The sequence below is a fragment of the Prionailurus viverrinus genome, chromosome D4, assembly GCF_022837055.1.
Source record: "Prionailurus viverrinus isolate Anna chromosome D4, UM_Priviv_1.0, whole genome shotgun sequence".
NCBI lineage: Eukaryota > Metazoa > Chordata > Mammalia > Carnivora > Felidae > Prionailurus > Prionailurus viverrinus.
This window is the reverse complement of record NC_062573.1, coordinates 1,583,412-1,606,084: the sequence shown is the minus strand read 5'-3', so window position 1 is coordinate 1,606,084 and position 22,673 is coordinate 1,583,412. Positions and strand designations below refer to the sequence as shown.

General features: G+C 46.4%; 3 protein-coding genes and 1 non-coding gene across 11 annotated transcripts in view; 2 read left to right on the top strand and 2 right to left on the bottom strand.

Moving 5' to 3' along the window:
* Window positions 1-13: 13 nt before the first annotated feature.
* Window positions 14-13,656, top strand: ZNF79 (zinc finger protein 79). 4 transcript variants are annotated; one of them, XM_047829950.1, is made up of 5 exons: window positions 14-403; window positions 5,146-5,231; window positions 9,001-9,127; window positions 9,629-9,727; window positions 12,342-13,656. In XM_047829950.1, the coding sequence occupies exons 1-5, from the start codon at window positions 388-390 to the stop codon at window positions 13,511-13,513; spliced, it is 1,500 nt and encodes a 499-aa protein (XP_047685906.1). In that variant the 5' UTR covers window positions 14-387; the 3' UTR covers window positions 13,514-13,656. The 4 variants fall into 4 exon arrangements, with proteins under 4 accessions (XP_047685906.1, XP_047685910.1, XP_047685907.1 ...); XM_047829954.1 differs by lacking the exons at window positions 14-403; window positions 5,146-5,231 and adding an exon at window positions 9,344-9,382 and having other exon boundaries at window positions 5,837-9,127; XM_047829951.1 differs by lacking the exons at window positions 14-403; window positions 5,146-5,231 and having other exon boundaries at window positions 5,837-9,127; window positions 9,344-9,727.
* A 2,000-nt stretch (window positions 13,657-15,656) lies between these two features.
* Window positions 15,657-19,694, bottom strand: RPL12 (ribosomal protein L12). The gene is made up of 7 exons (XM_047829960.1): window positions 19,544-19,694; window positions 18,682-18,755; window positions 17,499-17,597; window positions 17,044-17,125; window positions 16,368-16,454; window positions 15,882-15,994; window positions 15,657-15,713 (listed from the first exon to the last, which is right to left on the bottom strand). Exons 1-7 carry the CDS (start codon window positions 19,578-19,580, stop codon window positions 15,708-15,710), a joined length of 498 nt encoding a protein of 165 aa, XP_047685916.1. The 5' UTR covers window positions 19,581-19,694; the 3' UTR covers window positions 15,657-15,707.
* LOC125151048 (small nucleolar RNA SNORA65) lies at window positions 16,538-16,665 on the bottom strand. Its single transcript, XR_007146607.1, has one exon. It is a non-coding gene; the product is annotated as a small nucleolar RNA SNORA65 (small nucleolar RNA).
* A 34-nt stretch (window positions 19,695-19,728) lies between the features above and the next one.
* The window catches only part of LRSAM1 (leucine rich repeat and sterile alpha motif containing 1), a 39,456-nt gene continuing 36,511 nt past the window's right edge, over window positions 19,729-22,673 (top strand). For 3 of the 5 annotated variants that reach the window (XM_047829924.1, XM_047829925.1, XM_047829926.1), the window contains exons 1-4: window positions 19,729-19,828; window positions 20,211-20,369; window positions 21,626-21,730; window positions 22,148-22,204. In XM_047829924.1, the coding sequence (XP_047685880.1) occupies window positions 21,659-21,730; window positions 22,148-22,204 (129 nt within the window). In that variant the 5' untranslated portion in view covers window positions 19,729-19,828; window positions 20,211-20,369; window positions 21,626-21,658. The remainder of the gene's footprint in view (window positions 19,829-20,210; window positions 20,370-21,625; window positions 21,731-22,147; window positions 22,205-22,673) is intronic. The other 2 variants (XM_047829928.1, XM_047829923.1) reach the window with 2 other exon arrangements.

Here is a 22,673-nt window from a genome sequence, read left to right as displayed (position 1 = left end):
TTGGGGCGGGGAGGTCCGTACGCATGGCCGGAAGTGACGCTATTCGTACGCGTCCTCTTAGGCGCGCGAGCTGGGCCTGGCGCTTGGCAATCCCTGCGGCTAGGGTTTCTGAGTTCACACTGGTACAGGGTAGCGTTCTCGGGTTGCCGGCGGCGGCTTTTTCCACGCAGCATTCTGCTTGAGACCGAGTCGGTGGTTGCGCCACGGGCTCCCCAGCCGCGAGGCTTGGCTGCCGCTGGGGAGACAGATCCGACTGGACAGGCCTGACCAGAGTTCCCAGGGCCAGACCCGACGTCTGACAGCAGAAGCCGGAGGCAGAGCAGGCCTGCAGAGCGCGGCTGGGGCTCAGAGAACTGCTGGGAGGCGGTGGCGCGAGGTGGCATCCAAATGCTGGAGGAAGGAGGTAAGAAGGAGGGTGTGGAGGGAGCGGTTTGCAGGAGATCCGGCTTCTTGTTCCAACTTGCCCACTAATACCGCTGTGTGACCGGGACCAGAACTCCGGTTATCCTTCCGACAAGTGGTTGGGGACGATCCTTTTTTGAGTAAAGAATTCTAGGGTCAAGAAAGTTGGAGGCCCTCGGGCCTGAATAAGCCCTGAGTATCCTACTTACCCCGATCTGCTTGATGCACCATTGGCTTATGAAAGTCGAGATAAATGGGCCATGGGAAGGAAAATGGGACAACCCAGGATTTCCTATTGTTTCTGGTCTTCCGGCCGTTCTTGAAACAGCCAGAAATTCTCAGAACAGAAGCCTATTGGCTCCACATGAGATTGAGGGCCGGTTCAACTCAGTGGGACCGTAAAGTCGAGGAGCATACTGGAGATTTGGAATCAGAAGGCTAGCGTTCCTGTTTAAGCTCTGGGGCACTGGTTTGGTCTTTTACCCTGCGTTTCTTCGTGGAGGGAAGCGTAAAATAACGTTAGCTACCTCGTTTACTTCTAAAAAGCATCAAATAAAATAACGTTTTTTAAAGCATGTTGAACAATTTATACAACAGAACAAACGTGTGTGTAAACTTAACCACCGAGGCCTATGCCATCCTCTCTTAGATCAGGGGGTCCCTGTAGTGGTCTGTAATTTCTCAAGTGCATATCTAGCATTTTGTGTTGTCTTCCCCCAGAGACCTGGGAACAGCAAGTAGGATGGTTATCATCCTCCTGGTACTACCAGAAAGGACATTAAGGTACAATGGAGTTAGGTACAATTCAATAACATAAGGTCTGTACTGAGACCAATATTCAGACTTACGTACTTCTTTTTTGAAGTCTACAATAAAGTGACTTTGAGTTCACCAGGTTGTGCGGCCATCACCACTATTTAATTCCAGAACATTTTTATCACCCCTAAAAGAAGCCCATACCCATTAGCCATCGCTCCTTATTCCCTCTTCCCCCAATCTCTATGGATTTTTACTTTCTGTTCCTATGGATTTGCCTCTTCTGGACATTTCATAAAAATAGAGTCATACAGGGGCGCCTGGGTGGCTCAGTCTTAAGTGTCTGGCTCTTGGTTCCGGCTCAGGTTCGTGAGATGTGGCCCCACGTCAGGCTCTGCACTGACAGCGTGGACCCTCTATCTCTCTGCCCCTCCCCTGCTCGCTGTCTCTCAAAATAAACTTTAAAAAGACAAAAAAATAAAATCATACAATATATGTGTCTGGCTTCTTTCACTTAGAATAATGTCTCAAGGGTCATCTGTGTTGTAACATGAATGAATGTACTTCATTCCTTTTTATGGCTGAATGATATCGTTATATTGATATACCACATTTTGTTCCTCAGTATCGGCTGTTATGAATAATGTTGCCATGACAACATGTGCACAAGTTTTTGTGTGAATGTGTGCATCTAGGAGAGGAACTGCTGGGTCATATGGGAACTCCGTTTAACTTTCCGAGGAACTGTCAAACTGTTTTCCACAGTGGCTGCACCATTGCACAATCCCAGTAGCAATGAATGGAAGTTCTAGTTTCTCCACATCCTCATCAACACTTGTTTTCCATCTTTTTTATTGTAGCCATCTTAGTGGGTGTGAAATATCTCATGATTGTTTGATATGCATTTCTTAAATGACTAGCGATGTTGAGTATCTTTTCATGTACTTATTGGCCATTTGTATATCTCACTTAAAGAAATATCTAGTCATATCCTTTGCCCACTTTTTAATTGGGCTCTTTGTCTTTTTATTGTTGAGGTGGAAGAATTCTTTAAATATTCTGGATACTAGACCCTTAGAAGATAGATGTTTTGCAGATATTTTCTGCCACCCTGTGGTTATCTTTTTTATCTTTCTTGATAGTGCCTTTTGAAGCACAAATTTTTTCATTGAAATTCAGTTTATTTTTTCTTCTGTTGCTTGTGCTTTTGGTGTCTTATCTATGAAACCATTGCCTAACCAGAGGTACTAAAGATTTATTTAAAAAAAATTTTTTTTAACACTTATTATTGAGAGACAGAGCATGAGCAGGGGAGGGGCAGAGAGGAGGGAGACACAGAATCTGAAGCAGGCTCAAGGCTCTGAGCTGTCAGCACAGTACTAAAGATTTATAGTTAAGTTTTCTTCTAGGAGTTTTCACTTTTTACACTTATGTCTTTGATCCATTTTGAGTTAATTTTTGTATGTGGTGTGAGTTACAAGTTTGTATGTCGATATCCAATTGTTTCAGCACCATTTTTTTTTTAAGTTTGTTTATTTTTCAGAGAGACTGAGACCGTGTGAGCAGGAGAGTAGCAGAGAGTGAGGGAGAGAAAGAATTCCAAGCAGGCTCCACACTGTCAGCACAGAGCCCGATGCAGGGCTTGAACTTACAAAACCATGAGATCATGACCTGAGCCGAAACCAAGAGTCAGACCCTTAACTGACTGAGCCACTGAGGCACCTCCCCAGCACCATCTTTTTGAAGATTAATCTTTCCCCATTTAATTTCTTGGCACTCTTTTTGAAAATCAGTTGTCCACAAATACATGGATCTATTTCTGGATTCTCAGTTCTTCTCCACTGATGTATATTCTTTTCTTTTTTTTTAACATTTACTTATTTTTGGGAGATAGAAACAGAGCATGAGTGTGGAAGGGGCAGAGAAAGAGGGAGACACAGAATCCGAAGCAGGCTCCAGTCTCTGAGCTGTCCACACAGAGCCCGACGCAGGACCCGAACTCGCAGACCACGAGACCATGACCCGAGCTGAAGTCCGATGCCCAACTGACTGAGCCACCCAAGGCACCGCCTCCATCAATCTGTATTTCTATCCTCATACTAGAACCACACTATTTAGTTACTTTTGCTTTATAGAAGGTTTTGATAGTGTGAATGTGAGTTCTCCAACTTTGTTTTTTCTAGATTGTTTGGCTCTTCTGGGTCATTTGCATTTCTAGATGAATTTTAGGGTCAGCTTAATCAATTTCCATTAAAAAGTCCCCTGGGATTTTGCATAATTCTGTAGATGAATTGGGTGAGTATTGCCATCCCAACACTGTTGTCTTCCAATCCATGAATCCATGGGATATCTTTCCATTTATTTCGACCTTCTGTAATTTCAACAGTGTTTGGTAGCTTTTAGTGTGCATGTTTTGCATTTCCATTGTTAAATTTATTCCTAAGTGTTTTATTCTTTTAATGCTCTTGCAAAGGGAATTGTTTTTTTTAATTTCACTTTTGGATTATACATTACTAGTGTACAGAAATACAGTTGGAGAAATGTCTGTTTAAATTCTTTGCCCATTTCTAGTTGGGTTGTCTTTTTATTGTATATCCATCTTGGATCTTGCAGTCTTGCTGACCTGGTTTAGCTGTCATAGGTGTTTTGTTTTGTTTTGGTTCTGTGGGTTCCTTAGGATTTTCTTTTTTTTTTTTTCTAAATAGTAGGGCTACTTTATTTTTTATTTATTTACTTTTTAGTTAGGCTGCACACCCAATGTGGAGCTTGAACTCACAACCTTGAGATCTAGAGTCACATGCTCTATTGACTGAAAACAGCTAGGCACCCTTCCTTAGCATTTTCTGTATACAAAATCGTGTCAACAAATACTGATAATTACTTCTTCCTTTCCAACCTGGATGCCTCCTCCCCCCCCCGCCACAACCCTTCCTAATGTCCCTGGCTAGAACCTCCAGTATAATACTGAATAGAAGTGGTGAGAGCAGATATCTTCGTCTTGATCTTAGAGGAATGTTTCAGTCTTTTACCATTAAGTATGATGTAAATCTGGGTTTTCTGTGGTTGCCTTTTATCAAATTGAAGTCCTTCTCTGCTCTTCCCGGTTTATTGAATGTGTGTTATCAGGAAAGGGTGTCAGATTTTGTGTGATGGCCTTTTTTGGTGTTTATTGTGATGATCCCTGTGGGTCTTTCGCTTTTTATTAACGTGGCGTATTATGTTGATTGATTTTCGCATGTTGAACCAATCTGCATTTCTGGGATGACTCCCACTTGGTCATTACCTCTTTTGATTTGGTGAATGTCTGAAATCTGCAGAGCACTTTCTCCCAGCAAACTGAGCAGTAGGTGATATTTGTAAACTGTGTGCTTACATGCGAAGCATTGTGCCATCTGCTTTGTCTGCACTTTTCTTTCATCTTCACAGCATCTTTACAAAGGATCATCATCCAAGGGGCACCTGGGTGGCTCAGTCGGTTAAGCATTCGACTTCGGCTCAGGTCATGAGCTCGCTGTTCTGAGTTCGAGCCCCGCGTCAGGCTGTGTGCTGTCAGCTCAGAGCCTGGAGCCTGTTTCAGATTCTCTGTCTCCCTCTCTCTCTCTGCCCCTCCCCCACTCACACTCTATCTCTCTCTCAAAAATAAACATTAAAAAAATAAAATAGAAACAGTGAACAAAGGATCATCACCCCCATTTACAGATGAGAAAAATGAGACGTAGAAAGGTTATGTGACTGGCAAGCTGCTGGTAAGTGGTGACCTACTCTACTTGAGTCTCTTACTCCCTGCATCTGAGTGAATTGATGGGGTTTCTGAAGTAGGAAGGGCAGTGGAAAATTTACATTCCCCTGCAGGTCTGCACATTCAGTCCGAGTGCCCCCGACGCTGCAGTGTCCTTTGAGCCCCCTTCTTCAGAGTGAGAATGTGAGACTCTCTAGCTTGGTGAGCTGTAACTTTTAAACCTTACTGGTTTCTTTCCCTTTCTGCAGAGCCACATTCTCCAGACCCTGTCCTTCCCCATGAGGAAACCACAGGAGATGAAGGAATGGCAGCTGGTCTCACAGTTGGGACCCACGTGAGTTTAAAATTTGCTCTTAGAGGCAGCCTCTTTTTCCTTTTTAAAATATTAAGAGGTTTGGCGTACCTGGGTGGCTCAGTCGGTTAAGCATCCGACTTCGGCTCAGGTCATGATCTCGTGGTTTGTGGGTTCGAGCCCCGCATCGGGCTCTGTGCTGACAGCTTGGAGCCTGCTTCAGATTCTGTGTCTCATTCTCTCTGCCCCTCCCCTACTTGTGCCCTCTCTCTCTGTCTCTCAAAAATAAATACATGTAAATAAAAAAATAATAATAAAAAATATTAAGAGGTTTTTGTTTCTGTTTGTTAATTACAAAAGGAATTCATGTTTATTGTAGAAAACCTGAAAAACACAGAAAACACACTCAAAAACTCACCCTTATTCCCACAGAGAATTAAAACACTTAACATTTTCATTTGTGTCCTTTCAGGCATATTCTTCCTTTCCTTTTCTTTTTTTAAGATTTTAGTTTTAAAGTTTTGTGTTTGTGTGTATGTGTTTTGTTTTGTTGTTTTGTTTGTTTCTTTTTTTGAAACAGTAAGATTGGGCAGGGGAGAGGCAGAGAGAGAAGGAGAGAGAGAATCCAAATCTCACGAATCGTGAGATCCTGACCTAGGTCAAGATCAAAGTTGGTTGCTTAACCAACTGAGCCACCCAGATGCCCCAGAATTTTATTCTTAAGTAAGCTCTATACCCACCATGGGGCTCGAACTCACAACACCGAGATCAAAAGTCGCTTGTTCTACCGGCTAAGCCAGCTAGATGCCCCCATAAGTCTCCCTTTTCTACTTTCCCAAAATGGGTTTGTAACTTTCTTTTTATTTCCGGTTCACAGAATTAGATCAATATTTCTCTCATTTCATTAAGAGCATTCTACAGAATCATTCCTAGTGTATTCCATTGCATAGTTCTACCAGGGTAGGAACTGCCTTCTCTTTTTACTTGACTAGACTAGGTAGTGGTCTGTTTCTTTTCCTTAGAAAGTCTGCTCTTGGATTTTCTTATCAGTTCTCTTAATAACAGATTTTTCTTTCTTAGTTTTTTGCTTTCGCTTTTGTCAGATTCATTTAAAAAATCGATCTTTTAACCTCTTACGTCAAATTTCTAATTTGTTTTCTTCCTTTCTTGTTTATAGTGAAAACGCTTGGCTGTGGGTCCTGTTTTCTTAGATATTCTCAAATTGTCACTTTGGTTTCTCTGTCTGCCTATTCAGCTGGTCTCTGCTCCATGGAGACAGAGTGTGTGTCTTTTGTCAACCCAGAACACCCAGGTATAGAGTAATTGCAGAATGGAGGGTTTAATGGCTCTATTAGCTCAACCTTATTAAATTGCTCAGTTCTTCCATCGCTCTGTTTTGTTGTTTATTTTGTATTAACCCTGCTAATGACTGCGTTCTTTTAACATCTCATAGCTCTGGTATTTTGAATTTGTTTTTGTACTTCCTACAGTTTTTTCTTTATGAATTTCTTATTGTTATTTCTAGTTCATGAGAGTTACATCTTTATGGTGGATTTTATTCTCTTGACCATTATAAAATGACCCAAATGTTTTAAATATTTCATAGTTTTAAAAAAATGACCCTCTCTGTCCTGTGTGTGTACTGCATTTCTCAGTATGAAGGATGGGGTTGGGAGAACAGGTAAAACTAGAGGTCAAAAGATGTATTATACTTTGGAAAATGATGCTGGCTTCAAATAAGGCAGTGACAGGGCCACAGAGAGAAATGTGCAAGCTCTAGTGATCGTGGGGGGGGAATGAAGATGCAGTGATTTGTTGCAGGAAAGGGGACAATGACATACAGGTTTCTGGAGTGGCCAACGAGGTAGATAGAAGTGCATTACTTGTGCTGAAAACAGACACGAGGACTTCCTCACCTCCGTGCCTTTGCTCATTGTGCCTCACCACCTTCTCTTTCTCCATCTGATGAACTCCCTCCTTCGAGGCCCTCTCAGCAATCACCTCCTCTCTGTGGTTTTCCTGTGCTCTCCACCCAGGATTCCTTCTCTGTTATCCTGGCACCTGGTCTGTCCGTGTGTCTAACATGCTACTACAGGTAGTCACACACACATCTGGCTTTCCTTTTGTACTGTGTGATGTCCAAGTTCATAGGGATGTTTATCACGCATTCTGAAGAATTGACCTTTCACAGTTCTTTCTGATTTCTCATAGCATAAACATATACATTCTATTTTTGTTTTATCTACATTTGCTCTTTCAGTTCCCAAGCACCTGTTAGTTTCTGCCCAGCTACTTCTTTTATATAGATACAGATGGAGGTTCAAAAATGGCTTGAGAGCGAAGGAAGGAGCCTGGGTTGGTGTGTTTATGGTGGTTTTGAAGGTCTAAATACCCAATTCCGGCGACATCCTCCAAATGAATGAACTGCTCATTGGCTGTCCTACCCGGCCTGTGAAAGTATTCCCAATACATTTCCAACAGATTAAGGTCATTCTGTGACCGTGATGAATCAAGACAGAAACAAGGCCACTCCGTAGTCACCTCCGAACTGAGACAAGAAAAAAGAAGAATATCATCCAAACAAAACTGACCAAACACCCCCTATCCTAGCTAATATGAGTAACCACTGCTACTTTCCCAGTTGTAGTTTTGGCCTCGCTGCATTCTTCCTTTCTTCTAGGTGTGTTCCTGGTGGTCTTTGGCTGGATGGTGTTGACAAGTTTTTAAGAGGGTCCACCGATGGACCCATATGGTAACTGCAATATGGAATGCATTTTGTTCTAACAAGCAAAGTCTTTTCTTTTTTTCATTGGAAGACCTGTAAACGAGACTACAAGTCATGAAATATCACTATTTACAAATAGAACTGCTCAAAAGAGAAACTAGACAAAAAGAAAGAGAAAAGGTTGTTGATCTCATAACTCCTAGGGCAAGACAGCTTGGTAAAAGGGTGGAGGGATGGATATATATGTATCTGCATCTGGGTAGGTGTATGTATATACAGTCCACAACAGATCGATGATGTTAGGTGGTGGATGCTCACGGTAGAAATCTTTCAACGTTGCTGTACGTTCGAAAAGAAATTTAAGAAGAAAAGAAAAATGCTGCACAGGAAAACTTCACAAAGCCAACTGTCTTTCTCATTTTTGGCTTTTTCCAAAGAAATGAGGCTTGAGCCAGCTTTCCCGCTACAGGCGCGTTTCGGCGCGTTTCCGTTTCAAGGCAAAAGAGAGAGGGCTGGCGCTGAAACCAGAAATGGCGCGTGTGTGTGGGCAGGACATGCCAATTAAAGTGTCTGTTTCTCTCCCGAGCTATAGGAGCAAACAATAAAAAGCTTGAAAGCCTTCCCTCCTTCCCCCCCAAAATAGATACAGATGTATATGCACTCTATCTATGTATAAAGTCTGAGTTGTAGACATGCAAAGAGACTGTATTTGATTTATTTTTGTGTGTCAGTATCCTGTATACTGTGAGGCACGTAGGATCAATCAGTGTTTTTCTTAAACTACTCAGAGCTGCCTCGTATCCTAAGGCCACTGGGCAAGCCGTAATGTGCTTGTCTGGGGCGCCTGGGTGGCTCAGTCAGTTGAGCGTCCTACTTTGGCTCAGGTCATGATCTTGGGGTTTATGAGTTTGAGCCCCGCATCCGGCTCTGTGCTGACAGCCCAGAGCCTGGAGCCTGTTTCAGATTCTGTGTCTCTCTGCCCCTCCCCTGCTCACAGATTCTGTGTCTCCCTCTCTCTTCCCTGTCTCCTGCTCGAGCTCTGTCTCTTAAAAAATAAACGTTAAAGGAATGTGCTTCTTGTTTCAGGGATCCATGCCCTTCAGCAGTGTGACTGTAGCTTTTACCCAGGATGGGTGGAGGCACTTGATCCCTGCTCCTAAGGACAGGTTCAAGGAGGGGATACCAGAAAACACCAGGAACTTGGTCCTGCTGGGTAAGGAAACCATTTGAAATTTAGAATCTACCCAGTTCTGAAAATCTGTGGCACTTTCAGTATTGAGTGGCACTTTCCAATTTGCTGACACATAGGAGGGCTAGTGTTTATTCCTCCTGGTTCCCTCGTGTAAGGTCTCTGCATTCCAGGTTGGGAAATAGGCAGTTTCATTTTGTTTCCCCTGAGACCACACCTCCTTGTTTTCTTATTTCCCAGGAGGGGCGGGGTGACCTCAGGCCAGTTCCTCCATATTCAGTAAGTTCTTGTCTTTTTTAATAACTTGCTTTGGGGACTTCACTCCTTGACTTGACCCCTCCTTGGCACTGTGTCTGTCTTAATTACTGCTGCATCCCCCAGTGCCTGGCACCAAGTAAGTGCTCAATAAATACCTACTGAGTGAGTGAAATAAGCGACCTGACTAGTGTGTTTCCACTCCCTTGAGTTCTGGTGGCTATTTATACTTAATCTACATCTCTAAAGCCCATTTTCCCCCTTGAAAAGGACTTCCAGTGTCCCAGCCTGGCATGAACTCTCAGTTGGAACAAAGGGAAGAAGGCCCGTGGATGCTGGAGGGAGGAGGCCTGAGGAGCACCTGCACCGGTGAGTGAGCACACACCAAAGTCCATGTGTCTGGGGAGCAAAAGCCCTTTTGAAGTCCACATTAGTGCCTTTGATTTGATTATTTTAATCACCCCATGAGGTAGAATAGTGGGCTTTGCGATCAGACGGGCCTCGCTTCAAACCCCAAGTCATTGTGGTTTCATGGGTTTGAGCCCCACTTCAGGCTCTGTGCTGACAGCACAGAGCCTGATTGGGATTCCCTCTCTCAAATTAAAAAATAAAACAAAAAAATTCAAATAAATGTCACCCAGAACTGACCTTGCTATTCTCTCTTCTGAGAAATAAGGTAGAAACCCAAAGAATCTTCAGGAGAATTGACCCTTGTGAAAAGAAGTTCTGTAGCCCCCCCTAAAAGTCCACCCTCTTAGGTACAAGCCCTGTGTAGGAGACAGGTGTGTGGGACCCTGTGCTTCAGTTCCTAAATAAACATTACTCACATTTTATAAAGTTTTCTCCTAAAATGAAGGAGATCCCAAAAAAGGTTAAGAATCTTTAACTCTTCTTTTAAAAAATATCTACTTTCTCAGGGTGCCTGGGTGGTTCGGTTGGTTAAGCGTCCAACTCTTGGTTTTGGCTTGGATCATGATCTCATGGCTTCATGGGTTTGGGCCCCACGTCGGGCTCTGGGCTGGCAGGGCAGAGCCTGATTGGGATTCTCTCTCTCCCTCCCTAGCTACCCTCCCCTGCACTCATGCTCTCTCTCTCTCTCTAAATAAATAAATTAAAAAAATTTTTTTAGTATCTACTTTCTGATTATAAAAGCAATACTATTTATTCTACTTAAAAGAACTCTTTTCAGGGCATCTGAGGGGCTCAGTCGGTTGAGCATTCCACTCTTGATTTTGGGTCAGGTCATGATCACAGGGTCATGGGATCGAGCCCTGTATCAAGCTCTGCCCTGAGCATGAAGCCTGCTTAAGATTCTTTCCCTCTGCTCCCCTCTCCCACTAGCACACTTACTCTTTCTAAAAACACAAATAAAAGAACTATTTTCTTGTAAAAATATGCTAATTTGAGATTTGGAAAAGGATTAAAAAAAAGTTCCTCCATCTTCTTCCTATAACAAAATGCAGTGATATGTTTTTCTGAAGTTGAATAACCACGTATAATTTACATGGCCTTTTTTTTCCATTTAACAGTATTTTTATCACTGCATATTCTCTGGAAGGTTTTTGTGACTTTTATTATAACACTAATATTAGAGAACATTAGAAAATACAGGTAAACACAAGAAAATAAAAATTGCCCTTGATTTCACAACCCAAAGATAGCACAGGTTACATTCACACTGTGTATCTTTCCAGTGTTTTCTCAATAAACACCTTTCTGGAAAAGGAACTATAGTGTACCCATTCCATACATGACCTTTGATTGCTAAGTAGTGTCCCTCAATTGGCTATACTATGGTCATTCCTTTTTTGAAAGGTGTTTGCATTTCTTTGACAAATGATGCTGTGAGCAACTTTGTCAACCCAGCTTTGTGTATTTTCTCATTGGTTCCTTAAGATGAATTCTTACAAGTGCAGTTCCAATGTCAACATTTTAAAGACTCTTGACATGTACAACCAGATTGCTCCCCAGAAGGGCTAGGCTGTCCCAGTTTTTGCAGTCACACCAGCGTGTAAGATCTCTTGATGCTGCACCCTTACCAGCACTCTAGAATTAGCATGTTTTTGAAATCTTGCTGATTTGAGGGGCGCCTGGGTGGCGCAGTCGGTTAAGCGTCCGACTTCAGCCAGGTCACGATCTCGCGGTCCGTGAGTTCGAGCCCCGCGTCAGGCTCTGGGCTGATGGCTGGGAGCCTGGAGCCTGTTTCCGATTCTGTGTGTCCCTCTCTCTCTGCCCCTCCCCCGTTCATGGTCGGTCTCTCTCTGTCCCCAAAATAAAAAAAATTTAAAAAAATTTAAAAAAAAAGAAATCTTGCTGATTTGATAGGTGAAAAAAATTCATCATGCTGGCATTGATCATCAGCTTTTTTTTTTTTTTTTTAATTCTTTTCAAGTTTATTTTGGGAGAGAGTGAGCGAGCACAAGTGGGGGAGGAACACAGAGACAGGGAGAGAATCCTAAGCAGGCTCTGCACCATCAGCACAGAGCCTGATGCAGGGCTCAGACCCACAAACCGTGAGATCATGACCTGAGCCAAAATCAAGTCGGATGCTTAACTGACTGAGCCACCCAGGCACCCCCAATCATCAGCTTTTTAAGGTGAGTTTTTTAAGTTTGGTAAGTAGATTGCCCAAAACCACATCAAGGATTGAGACTAAGAAGACACACGAAGACTGCCCAGTATTTGGCCAAAGCAGAGGAAAGGGTCAGAGATAAGGGAGCCTTGCATCTGAGGGAGGTTACACTTCTGTATATCCCTTTGCACTTTAGGAAAGGGAATAAAGCATGCTCACATAGCTGAAGAGCCATCTTGGTCAACGTTTACAGTTTAGAACAGAAATGTGAGACGCGTTTTGGTTTAAAGCGGGGGGAGCATCAGACTGGTCTGCCGAAGAGCTCGGGCAAACTCCATCAGCCTTTTGTATTTCAGTAGTACCTTTTCTTCCACCAAAGGGGGAAAAATTGCTTTTCTAAATATTTTTCAGACTGGAAGATTATGTCTGAATCACCACCCGAGCAAGACATTTCTGGAAATTCATTCCAAGACACAAGTATAGAGATGCCCCCTGGGGAGTCAGACCCCAGGAACAGTGAACCGGGGAAGGGCTTCAACCTGAGACCAGTCCTTTCTCCACAACAGAGAGTTCCTACAGAAGTGAGACCCCGCAAATGGGAAGCACATACAAAGAGCCTCAGGAAAAATTCAGATACCACGAAGCCTCACAGAGCGAAACCATATACGTGCAGTGAATGCGGCAAAGCCTTCAGTTACTGCTCCTCCCTGTCTCAGCATCAGAAGAGTCACACTGGGGAGAAGCCGTATGAGTGCAATGAATGTGGGAAGGCTTTCGGCCAGAGTTCATCTCTCATTCAGCACCAGAGGATTCACACCGGAGAGAAGCCTTACAAATGCGACGAATGTGGAAGAGCCTTCAGCCAGAACGCCAACCTCACCAAACACCAGCGAACACACACGGGAGAGAAGCCCTACAGATGCAGCGCGTGCGACAAGGCCTTCAGTGACTGCTCAGCCCTCGTCCAGCATCAGCGAATCCACACAGGAGAAAAGCCCTACGAGTGCAGCGACTGCGGGAAGGCCTTCCGCCACAGCGCAAATCTCACAAACCACCAGAGGACGCACACAGGGGAGAAGCCGTACGAGTGCAGGGAGTGTGGGAAGGCCTTCAGTTACTGCGCCGCCTTCATTCAGCACCAGCGAATCCACACGGGGGAGAAACCCTACAAGTGTGGCGCGTGCGGGAAGGCCTTCAGCCAGAGCGCAAACCTCACAAACCACCAGAGGACTCACACGGGAGAGAAGCCCTACAAGTGCAGCGAGTGTGGGAAGGCCTTCAGCCAAAGTACAAACCTCATAATCCACCAGAAGACCCACACTGGGGAGAAGCCCTATAAATGTAATGAGTGTGGGAAATTTTTCAGTGAGAGTTCAGCCCTCATTCGACATCACATCATTCACACAGGAGAAAAACCCTATGAGTGCAATGAATGTGGGAAGGCGTTTAACCAGAGCTCCTCCCTAAGTCAGCATCAGAGAATCCACACTGGTGTGAAACCCTATGAATGTGCCGAGTGTGGGAAGGCCTTCAGGTGTAGTTCAGCTTTCATTAGACATCAGAGACTCCATGCTGGGGAGTAACCAGAAACAACCAAAAAGCAGGTAGGGACCGGACAGGCATTGCAGGTAGTTTGAAAACCTCTGGAGACATCGGGCTTTTTATAGTCCGTAGCTCAGAGCCACATGCAAAAAAAAAGCACCTTTAATAAATAGTCCCTACTTTACATGTTGTATGTGGAAGGTGTTGAGAGCTCTTCTTTTCAGGAAGCATGAACTACCCAATTCAAATTAGAGATTGACCTTTATTCAGTGAACCAGAGTGTTTGTATAGAGAACACTGTAGAAACCTTGGTTCGTAAGAAGTGACCAGTGAGTGAAGGACTTGTTGCCTTCTTAAAGGCCAGGTATTTGGGGAGGATGTTATCTCTGTGTGAATAAGGGCTGTTAAAAAGAACCAACACTGAACAGGAATGAACAGTTTCTCCATAATGGGGCCAAAGTGAGGAAAAAGACTGTAAGAGCCACTATTATATGCTACAGTCTTACCAGGAGTAAGGAAGATATATCCATGTTCAAGATAGGAAACTCTAGGCAGACAGGCCCAATGCACCTAGTTCTAGTGTTGGCTACTGCTAGGAAGAAAACTGCCCAGAGGGAAAAATGGAGGCTGAAGGTATCAGGATGAAGCTAGTCAAATCCCCCAGCAAGGTACATCCCTTTCTATGGAGACACAAGAGAACCTGAAGCTCACCATCTTCCCCTGGCTCTTAGGCTGGTGGGTCCTATACTTCCTCCCTTTCTAGAGAACAGTATCCTTTAGGTCAAGATTTTCCTTGTGGGCCTTTCTTCCTTGAAAGGTCCTGGGGGGCTTGTCTTTGACATATCCTCACACCCGATCAGCATGACCTCATCTCTGCATTTATAAACCCCTGAGGTTTGACACTACGCATTTGACTTCCGAATCAGCCTCAACAGTCATCACCCAGGGCCTCTAGCTTGTTTCTTGGCAACTTGGCACAGGTCCTCAGTGCTCAGGTAATCCTTTCACTAAAGACCGCTCTCCAACCTGCTTGTACCTGGGGCGATTAAAAAAATCCACTGACTTGAAAGGCCCATTGACAAAATTACAGAAAGGCAAAGATGCAATGCCAAGGAAATTAAGTTCTTGGGTTAATTATTCATAACCCCCTTTAGGTTAGTCCCAAAAGCCCCTTCAAGCAGCTTGATTGTAGCTTGCCCCAGGACCCAGCTATATCATCCACACCTTAATAAAAAAAGGAGCCAAGGGGCGCCTGGGTGGCGCAGTCGGTTAAGCGTCCGACTTCAGCCAGGTCACGATCTCGCAGTCCGTGAGTTCGAGCCCCGCGTCGGGCTCTGGGCTGATGGCTCAGAGCCTGGAGCCTGTTTCCGATTCTGTGTCTCCCTCTCTCTCTGCCCCTCCCCCGTTCATGCTCTGTCTCTCTCTGTCCCAAAAATAAATAAACGTTAAAAAAAAAAAAAAAAAAAATTAAAAAAAGGAGCCAAACTAAGGGAAGACAGAGACTCAGGAAAGGCAAAAACATGCCATTAGAAAATGACCTGTAAGGGGGCGCCTGGGTGGCTCAGTTGGTTAAGTGTCCCAACTTCGGCTCAGGTCATGATCTCACAGTTTGTGTGTTGAGCCCCGCATAGGACTCTGTGCTGACAGCTCGGGGCCCGGAGCCTGCTTTGGATTCTGTGCCTCCCTCCCTCTCTGCCCCTCTCCAGCTTCCACGCGCTCTCAAAATACACTAAAAAAACTTTTTTTAAAGAAAGAAAACGACCCTTAAGGACATAAAGGTCAGGTTTCTTTGTTTCCCATCAGTGCTTCTGAGCCCTGGCTGTGCACTGGAATGGATAGTGAAGCCTCACATTAAGGGTTATGGGCCCCTAACACACTCAAGAATTAAAATGGTCTGGGATAGATTCCTGACCATTTCACACTGGGGTAGTTTTCTTTTTGGCCAAGAATTTTGTTCTTCTGAAGAGTTCTATGAATACATGCAGCCTACAAATAGCACAGAGACTTCCTTTCTAGGGGTCTTCTCTGAGCTAGTGCCATACAGGGCAGCAATCTGACCCACAAGGAGCTGGTTACCCAAGCAACGACTTTTTCCAGAGGTTCTGCCACCATGACCCCATTAGCCACCATTTGACCACAAAGGGGGTAGGTCCCTCAAGGAAGAGGCTGTATCAAAAGGTCCACTGGTTGTCAACTGATCCTTTATTAAAATAGTTTCCTTTGTAGTTCTTAATCTTAACTCTGTGGGAAAGAAAAAAGAAAAACCTATCATTAGTGGAACAAGAAATTCTTAATAGTCCAAACCCATTACTGACCATTTCTAGAAACTTTGCAGCCTGCACAAATAACTACTTTAGCTTTCCTCCAGCTCTCACCCTGATCTAGGCAAGAGAAACAGAAGTCACTTACAGCTGGACATTCCACTGCACCACTATTGATGTCATCTATGATGTCATGAGGGTGGCGGCCATCAACATTGCAGCCCACAGATTGGGCGGTCCCCAGAATCTCTTTAATGGTTCCTGTAATTAAGTAAAGTGGCATTAAGAGGGGCTTCAGCAATACTCATATACCCAAGGGGAAATACTTTTTCACATCAGATAAAGAGAAATTAAGCCTATTTTATGGAGTAACATCCCTGCTCCTCTAAGCCAAAACTCCGAACTCCATTTAGTTATTTATACAGGCTCTGAACGCAAAGGGTCCGTGGGTTCTGACACCCAGATTAAACACACCCGACCCAAATATTCACTGATACCAAGTCATTCTTTAAACCCAGAAGACCCTGCACCCCAACTGTGGGTCTTACAGAGTAACATCCCTCCAAGCTGAGAAATGCTACCCACTCAGTGAATACACCCCATATAACAAGGGGGTTCCCTGCCGTCCACTTACCAGAGAGTTCCCTGGCTAACGATCGGTGCCTCATCTGTCGGGCAATGTTGACAATCTCATCAAAAGTGATGTTTCCACTGTGCTTAACTGCAGAAGAAATAAACAGCAAAAGCTGTGTCACAACCCAAGGCCAGAGAAGACCACATATTCTCCCTTCACCTTTATTTTCAGGCTGTTCCCATGCTTTCGGCACAGAGTCATCCACATGAAGAACAACCCTGTTTCCTAAGCTGGGGTTTACTATCAGCTCACCACTGGATTGCACCAGCCACGAGAACTGATCAGGTGCAGTGGCGGGTGGCTGGGGTAAAATCAGGTCTCTGCGAACCTTGTGTGGGTGACACTATCTTTTTTTACACAAAAAAAGACAAACTGAAGTTACTGGGGTTAGTTAAGCTGTCAGAATCTTCCAGCTCAGAAACGGTCTGATTATTGGACATCACTGTCAAGTACTTCCCCCTATTTCCCTCCTGCATGTACTTTTAGGGAGGGCCAGTCCTGGGCAAGGGGACTGGGGGAGAGCCGTGAGGCACTTCTTGGCAGTGCCTGGCTGTCTAACAGCTTCTGAGCAAATCCCTGTGCCATCCCTAGGTTCTGCTAAAGCAAAAACATGCAGCTAAGTATCACACTGGGTAGACACCACCACTCACAGATTACCAGGGAAAAGACCACTCACTGTTTTTCTGCTTCTTTCTGTCCCTTGGCGGTTCCTTTAGGGCTTTGATAATCAGGGCGGAGGCAGAAGGTACCACTTCAATCTGCAGAAGAGATTCTCCATGTAAATTAAGCCCTCCTCCACCCTCCAATGAAAAAGGTCAATACTGCCAAGCAACTTGGCTCTCAAAAAACATGGGCCAGGTGGGGTTTGCTGTACATTGTCAACTACTTTTCACAATCTAAAACGTGTCCTACCCTAAGAGACATGAAGTGATTTGCCCAATGTCACACAAGTGACAAGTTAGTGTTTGAGCCCGCATCTACAATTTCTTGATCCTTGCTCTCAAAAAAGGCTTCCCCACATTTAAAATTGCCCTCAGCTCACCACTGGGGCAGATGGCCATGTCAGCAAAAACCTTCCACCCAGGGATTCCAGAGGGTTGCTACCTCTGCCCTCCCCCTCAAAGCAAGTACCTGAGCCTGTCTGTTCTGAATGGTCAGCTTCACTGTAATCCTCAGACCCTTCCAATCACCGGTTGCCTTGGCAATGTCATCACCAACCTTTTTTGGAGACTATAGAAAAAAGGTATACAATTACACTGTGCTCGAAGTTGCAGTACAGCCTGACGCCCTGCCCTATCCTTCTCCCTTGGCAACACCCCAAACCTTTTCCAATCCAGCACACAGGGGCAGTCTGAAAGCATGTAACTGCACCCAGTGAATCAAGGAAATGGCTACTACAGTTGTATACATTGGAGAACTGCAGCTAGGGGTCAAGTCTGCTTGGGACTGTAAGCTGCAGACCCAGGGTTGTTAGGAAGGCAAAGTCCCTTACCTACCTACCTACCCACCCATAAGGACCCACATGGTCTATTGTAGGGATTTTTGACACTGGTTACATTCAAATCACCTGGACGGTTTTAAAGATTCCTGGTGTCAGACCAATCCAAGTCAATCTGCAGGGATGGGGTCTGGGCATTTGCTACTTAAGATTTCCTAATGACCACCAGCCTCAACAGGAAAGCTATTCACTGGGTGCCAGCTAAACCGAAAACCAAGGAAAAGTAGTTAAGACACTGGTTAAGCAAGACCACGCGAGAAACACGTTTGGGTCAGGAGACCAATGTCCAAGAAATAAAGGCCTGACGATACTCAGGGAAATGCAAGCTCAGAAAAAGCATAAAAATAAACAAGTAGGTAAATAGGGCAGTCGTCGGTAAAGTTGCTCACATTAATGAACAGGTTGTGCAAGCTACTACATACAATTCACCAGGATCTTAACCCACAGCCCACTTAATCCTCCCAACCAATATTTAATCCCATCAGTGATCTGCCCATTTCCCTGACTAGCAAACACAGGCTAAGGAGGCAGCCCAGTGCCACCAACCTACTCTAAGCCCTCACAGATCCCTGGCCCATCCCTCAGGTACAGTAAAGGCAGCAGTTAAGAGCCACTGGAGAGTAAAAATTACAGCTTCAAAGTAGCCTGTTCCCGCTTCCTGTATCACCCTGCTATGGGAGTACTTCCAAGCCAGTGGCTCACAGGGGTTGCCAACTTGTCAACGTCAAAGGCACCTCAGATCCGGTCTCGTTTGCACAAGCGCGACCTGAACTGCTTTCCTTCGACAAGAAACAGGCCTCCACGAGGATGACTTACCAGACCCAGCGGGCCGATCTTGGGGGCCAGGGCAGACGTGGCACCGACCTCACCACCAGTGCACCTCAGGTATACTGTAGAAAGAAAAGATCAGGGGCGCCTGGGTGGCGCAGTCGGTTAAGCGTCCGACTTCAGCCAGGACACCATCTCGCGGTCCGGGAGTTCGAGCCCCGCGTCAGGCTCTGGGCTGATGTGATGGCTCAGAGCCTGGAGCCTGTTTCCGATTCTGTGTCTCCCTCTCTCTCTGCCCCTCCCCCGTTCATGGTCTGTCTCTCTCTGTCCCAAAAATAAATAAACGTTGGAAAAAAAAAAAAGATCAGCGGCGCTGCACCGGGAGCCCCCGGGTCCCAGCCTTCTCCCCCCATCCTTCCGGGGCTGGCCACACCGCTTGTCTCTTCTCGGAACAGCACCAAGGGCCTCAGCAGGGAGCGAGGAAGGCCTCCCAACCCCCCAGCGGGCGAGCCGCCTCCTCCCTGGCGTGGACCGCTCCAAGCGCCACGTGGGACTGGGGCCTTCGGTTCAGCTCCGGCTACCGAGGCCCGCACTGGGGCGGCCAACCCAGTGGAGGAGAGAAGCGCCCGGACACAAACCTTACCCTAAGGCGTGCGGGCTGCAAAGCCACCACAGGTCGTCCGGTCCTCCCTCCCCATTTACACGTGGGGAAGCTGAGGCCCAGAAAGCGTTAAGAGACTCGACCAGGACCTCACAGCACCCTGAACGCAGCACTGGAAAGGCCTCTAGCAGGCAGCACTTTTAAAGCCCGACGTGAAAACGGCAACGGCTGCTGGGGCAGCGGGGCCGACGGGCTGCCGGGAGGAGGGATGCTCCATTTCGCAGCCCGAGCCACATCTAAAGCACGCACCGACTTTGATCTCGTTGGGGTCGAACTTAGGCGGCATGGTGGAGGCGGTTGGTGTCGGATGAACCCGGATTCGGGACGACCGAAGAGCGTTGCACCGTCGCCTCCTCCGAGCCGAAAGCCAAAAGACCGGAAGGTTCTCTGACTGCGCCGGATATAGGTCGGAAAGCACGACTCTCGCGAGAACCGCTAAGCTCCGCCCAGCCTCCCAGCGACGTCCTTGCCGCCATGTTGCTTATGGGCAGTTTCCTGAGGCTGAGCTGACGGGCTGGAGAACCCTAGTCCGCGGTGAGTTGTGGCTAAGGGTTCGGAAGGAGGGGTTCGGGAGGTTCCCCTGGGGGAGGCAACAAGAGAGGGCTGCTCTCGGGCCCCGCTATTCTCTATTCTCCCTAATGGTGAGGGTCACCCTGTGGTTCCTGTCGCCCAGTTGCAAAGCCCCGCCCCTCCCCTAAGGTGTCCGCATCCCCATTCCTAGACCCTAAGGTCATGGGGACCCCGAGCCCGCTTTTAGCTCCCTCGTGATGTGTGCATTTTGGTTATCAAAACAACTTGATTCGAGTCTAAATCTCACCCAACTCTTAATTCCAAGATTATACGGTTTTCAGAGTCTGACTTCGTCATCCTGGTCTGAATGACTTTCTGAGATTCAGAGTTTTGTTTTGGTCCCAAGCTCCTGCGTTTGGAGGATACCAGACTCCCGCTCCGCCCGGGCCCGGTGCCCAGTGCTCTTGAGACCCGACGTCCATGACCAAGCCTTACGAGTGACCTGCCCACCTTCAGGTCCACCCGAGGGAACGAGCACTGGGGACTTGTGCACCCACAAAGCCAGGTGGGGCTCTCCCCACTCCAGCCTGGGGAGGATGGGTGTGGTTCTTCCCACTGGGCTGGACGTCCGGGTAAGGAATGGATGAGAGGTGGACATCGAGGAGCAGGTTGGGAAGAGCTGATCTTATGGGAGGGATGGAGAGGGGATGGCCACTGTGGGGCAGGTCGGGGGAGGGCTGAATTTTGGGGAGAGGTGAGAGAGGATTAGTCCTTGGGGAGCAGGGTAAGGGTAAGAGCTTGTCATCAAGGAGGGCTGGGGGAGGGCTGTGTTTAGATTATCCCCATCACTGCTGGCAAGTAGGTGACAAGAGGGGCCTGAGCCAGCTCTGCAGGTTGGCCGGCTCCCCGGACTGCCCACGCCCCTGTGGGCGGAGACCTGTGATCTCCGCCCTTCCCCTTGAGGACTGGGTGTGTTTCTTCTTCAACTGCATCTTCTCCCTAGTTCCTTAAGCTGTGGTAGGCGCTGAATCAACGTTTGTGAGATGTATAGTGCTATGTGGCTGACATTTATTGAACACTGGTAATGTGCTACGGGTTTCACATACATGAAAACACTGGATCCTCACAGAACCTGGTATTGGTAACATTATTAGTAGTAACAACATTGTTCCTGGCTCATTGATGTCCCTTATCAAGCACTGATATTTGCAGATACAGGGCAGGCAGTAAGCACCTAGCTTCTGAGTTCAGGACAACGTACTCAGTGTGTGCCAAGGTAGTGTGAGCATGAAGGAGTTGGGCAAACCCCACAGTATCAGGACTCTAAAGAGCAGAATTCCAGACTGGTTTCTCTACAATCCAGGCGGTATAACCAGATCACTGAGCTCGCGTGCCAGTTTCGTTACCTTAACCTGGGCTGTGGTGAGACGCTCATGGAGTAATAGCCATGAGGGTGGTAAGGTGTCTGAGGATTGCTTTTGGGGTGTTATTTTACTAAGAGATCTCCTTGCCTATCGTGTGATTGAAATCCCCAAGGTCATGGCTGGCCGATGCCTTGCGTGCTTGGTTTGCCACTCTTATAGTGTTTCAGGAACTAGAAGTGATTCATCAGTCCCATCTGCTAGGAGTTCTCAAAGAGCATCCTTAGAAAGACCTATTGTGCCGGGCTCACGGCACAGATTGATGGTCAAGATGGACATAGCCCCTGCCCTCAAGGATCATACGGTCCAGCAGATCAGCTACGTGTTCTGCGTTCCTGTGGCTGCCTGTCCTGGATGTGTCACAAATTCCCCAGGCCCTAATTTCTCTCCTGTGCCCTAGAGTCGTGAAGACTACTCCGGGGGGAAAGGAAGAATGCCTCTCTTCTTCCGGAAGCGGAAACCCAGTGAAGAGGCTCGGAAACGCCTGGAGTATCAGATGTGCCTGGTGAGGGAAACTGGGTTTCCTCTGAGTCCATTTCTACCTCTGCCCTCATGAAACAGGGTTCTACACTATCCCCAAACAAGCCGTGCACTCCCTCCCTCCTGCCTGCCTCCCCAACTCGCAGAGGAAATCTCTGACTCAAAGCAGACCCACAAGGCCGCCTGTCAGGTGCTCAGGAGTGCCTTGTGCTTCCCTCCCAAGACTGATCCCTGTTGTCATTCCATGTTCGTTCGCTCCGCCCTGCTGGACCTCAAGCCCCATTAAAGCGGGGATCATTGGCGCACCTGCAAAATGGACTAGGTGAACCAGATGGTGTCCGTGGTCTCTAATAGGTCCTTGATCCTGTGTTTCTTTGCCTGGTCTGTCCACCCTGCAAGGGTGTTTTGTTTGAACACTTTCTATCATTCTTTTCACCCTCAGGCAAAAGAAGCTGGGGCAGATGACATTCTTGACATCTCTAAATGTGAGCTCTCAGAGGTAAACTGGGGGTAGTGTTCCGGCTATGAATTTGATCTGTCCTTTTTTTCTTGGATCACATGTCCCTGAGAGAGACAGATGTGGACTGGGGCTTTTAAAAGGCCAGAAGCATCAAGCAATCAAGAGAAGTTTCCTTAGATTCTGCTTTTGTTCAGAATAATTAAGATGATTGTTGGCCTCAACATAGTCTTCCTAGAATCAAGGAGTCTAAAAGATGTACCCACAGGGGTGCCTGGGTGGCTCAGTCAATTGAGTGTCTGACTCTTGATTTCAGCTCAGGTCATGATCCCAGGTCATGGGATCGAGCCCTATGTCGGGCTCAGTGCTAAGCACGGAGCCTGCTTAAGATTCTCTCTCTCCCTCTCCCTCCGCTCTTCACTACTTGCGTGTGCTCTCTCTGAAAAAAAAAATTTTTTTTAATCAAAAAAAAAAAATGTACACACAGATTTCCAGGGAACTGGGAGATCTG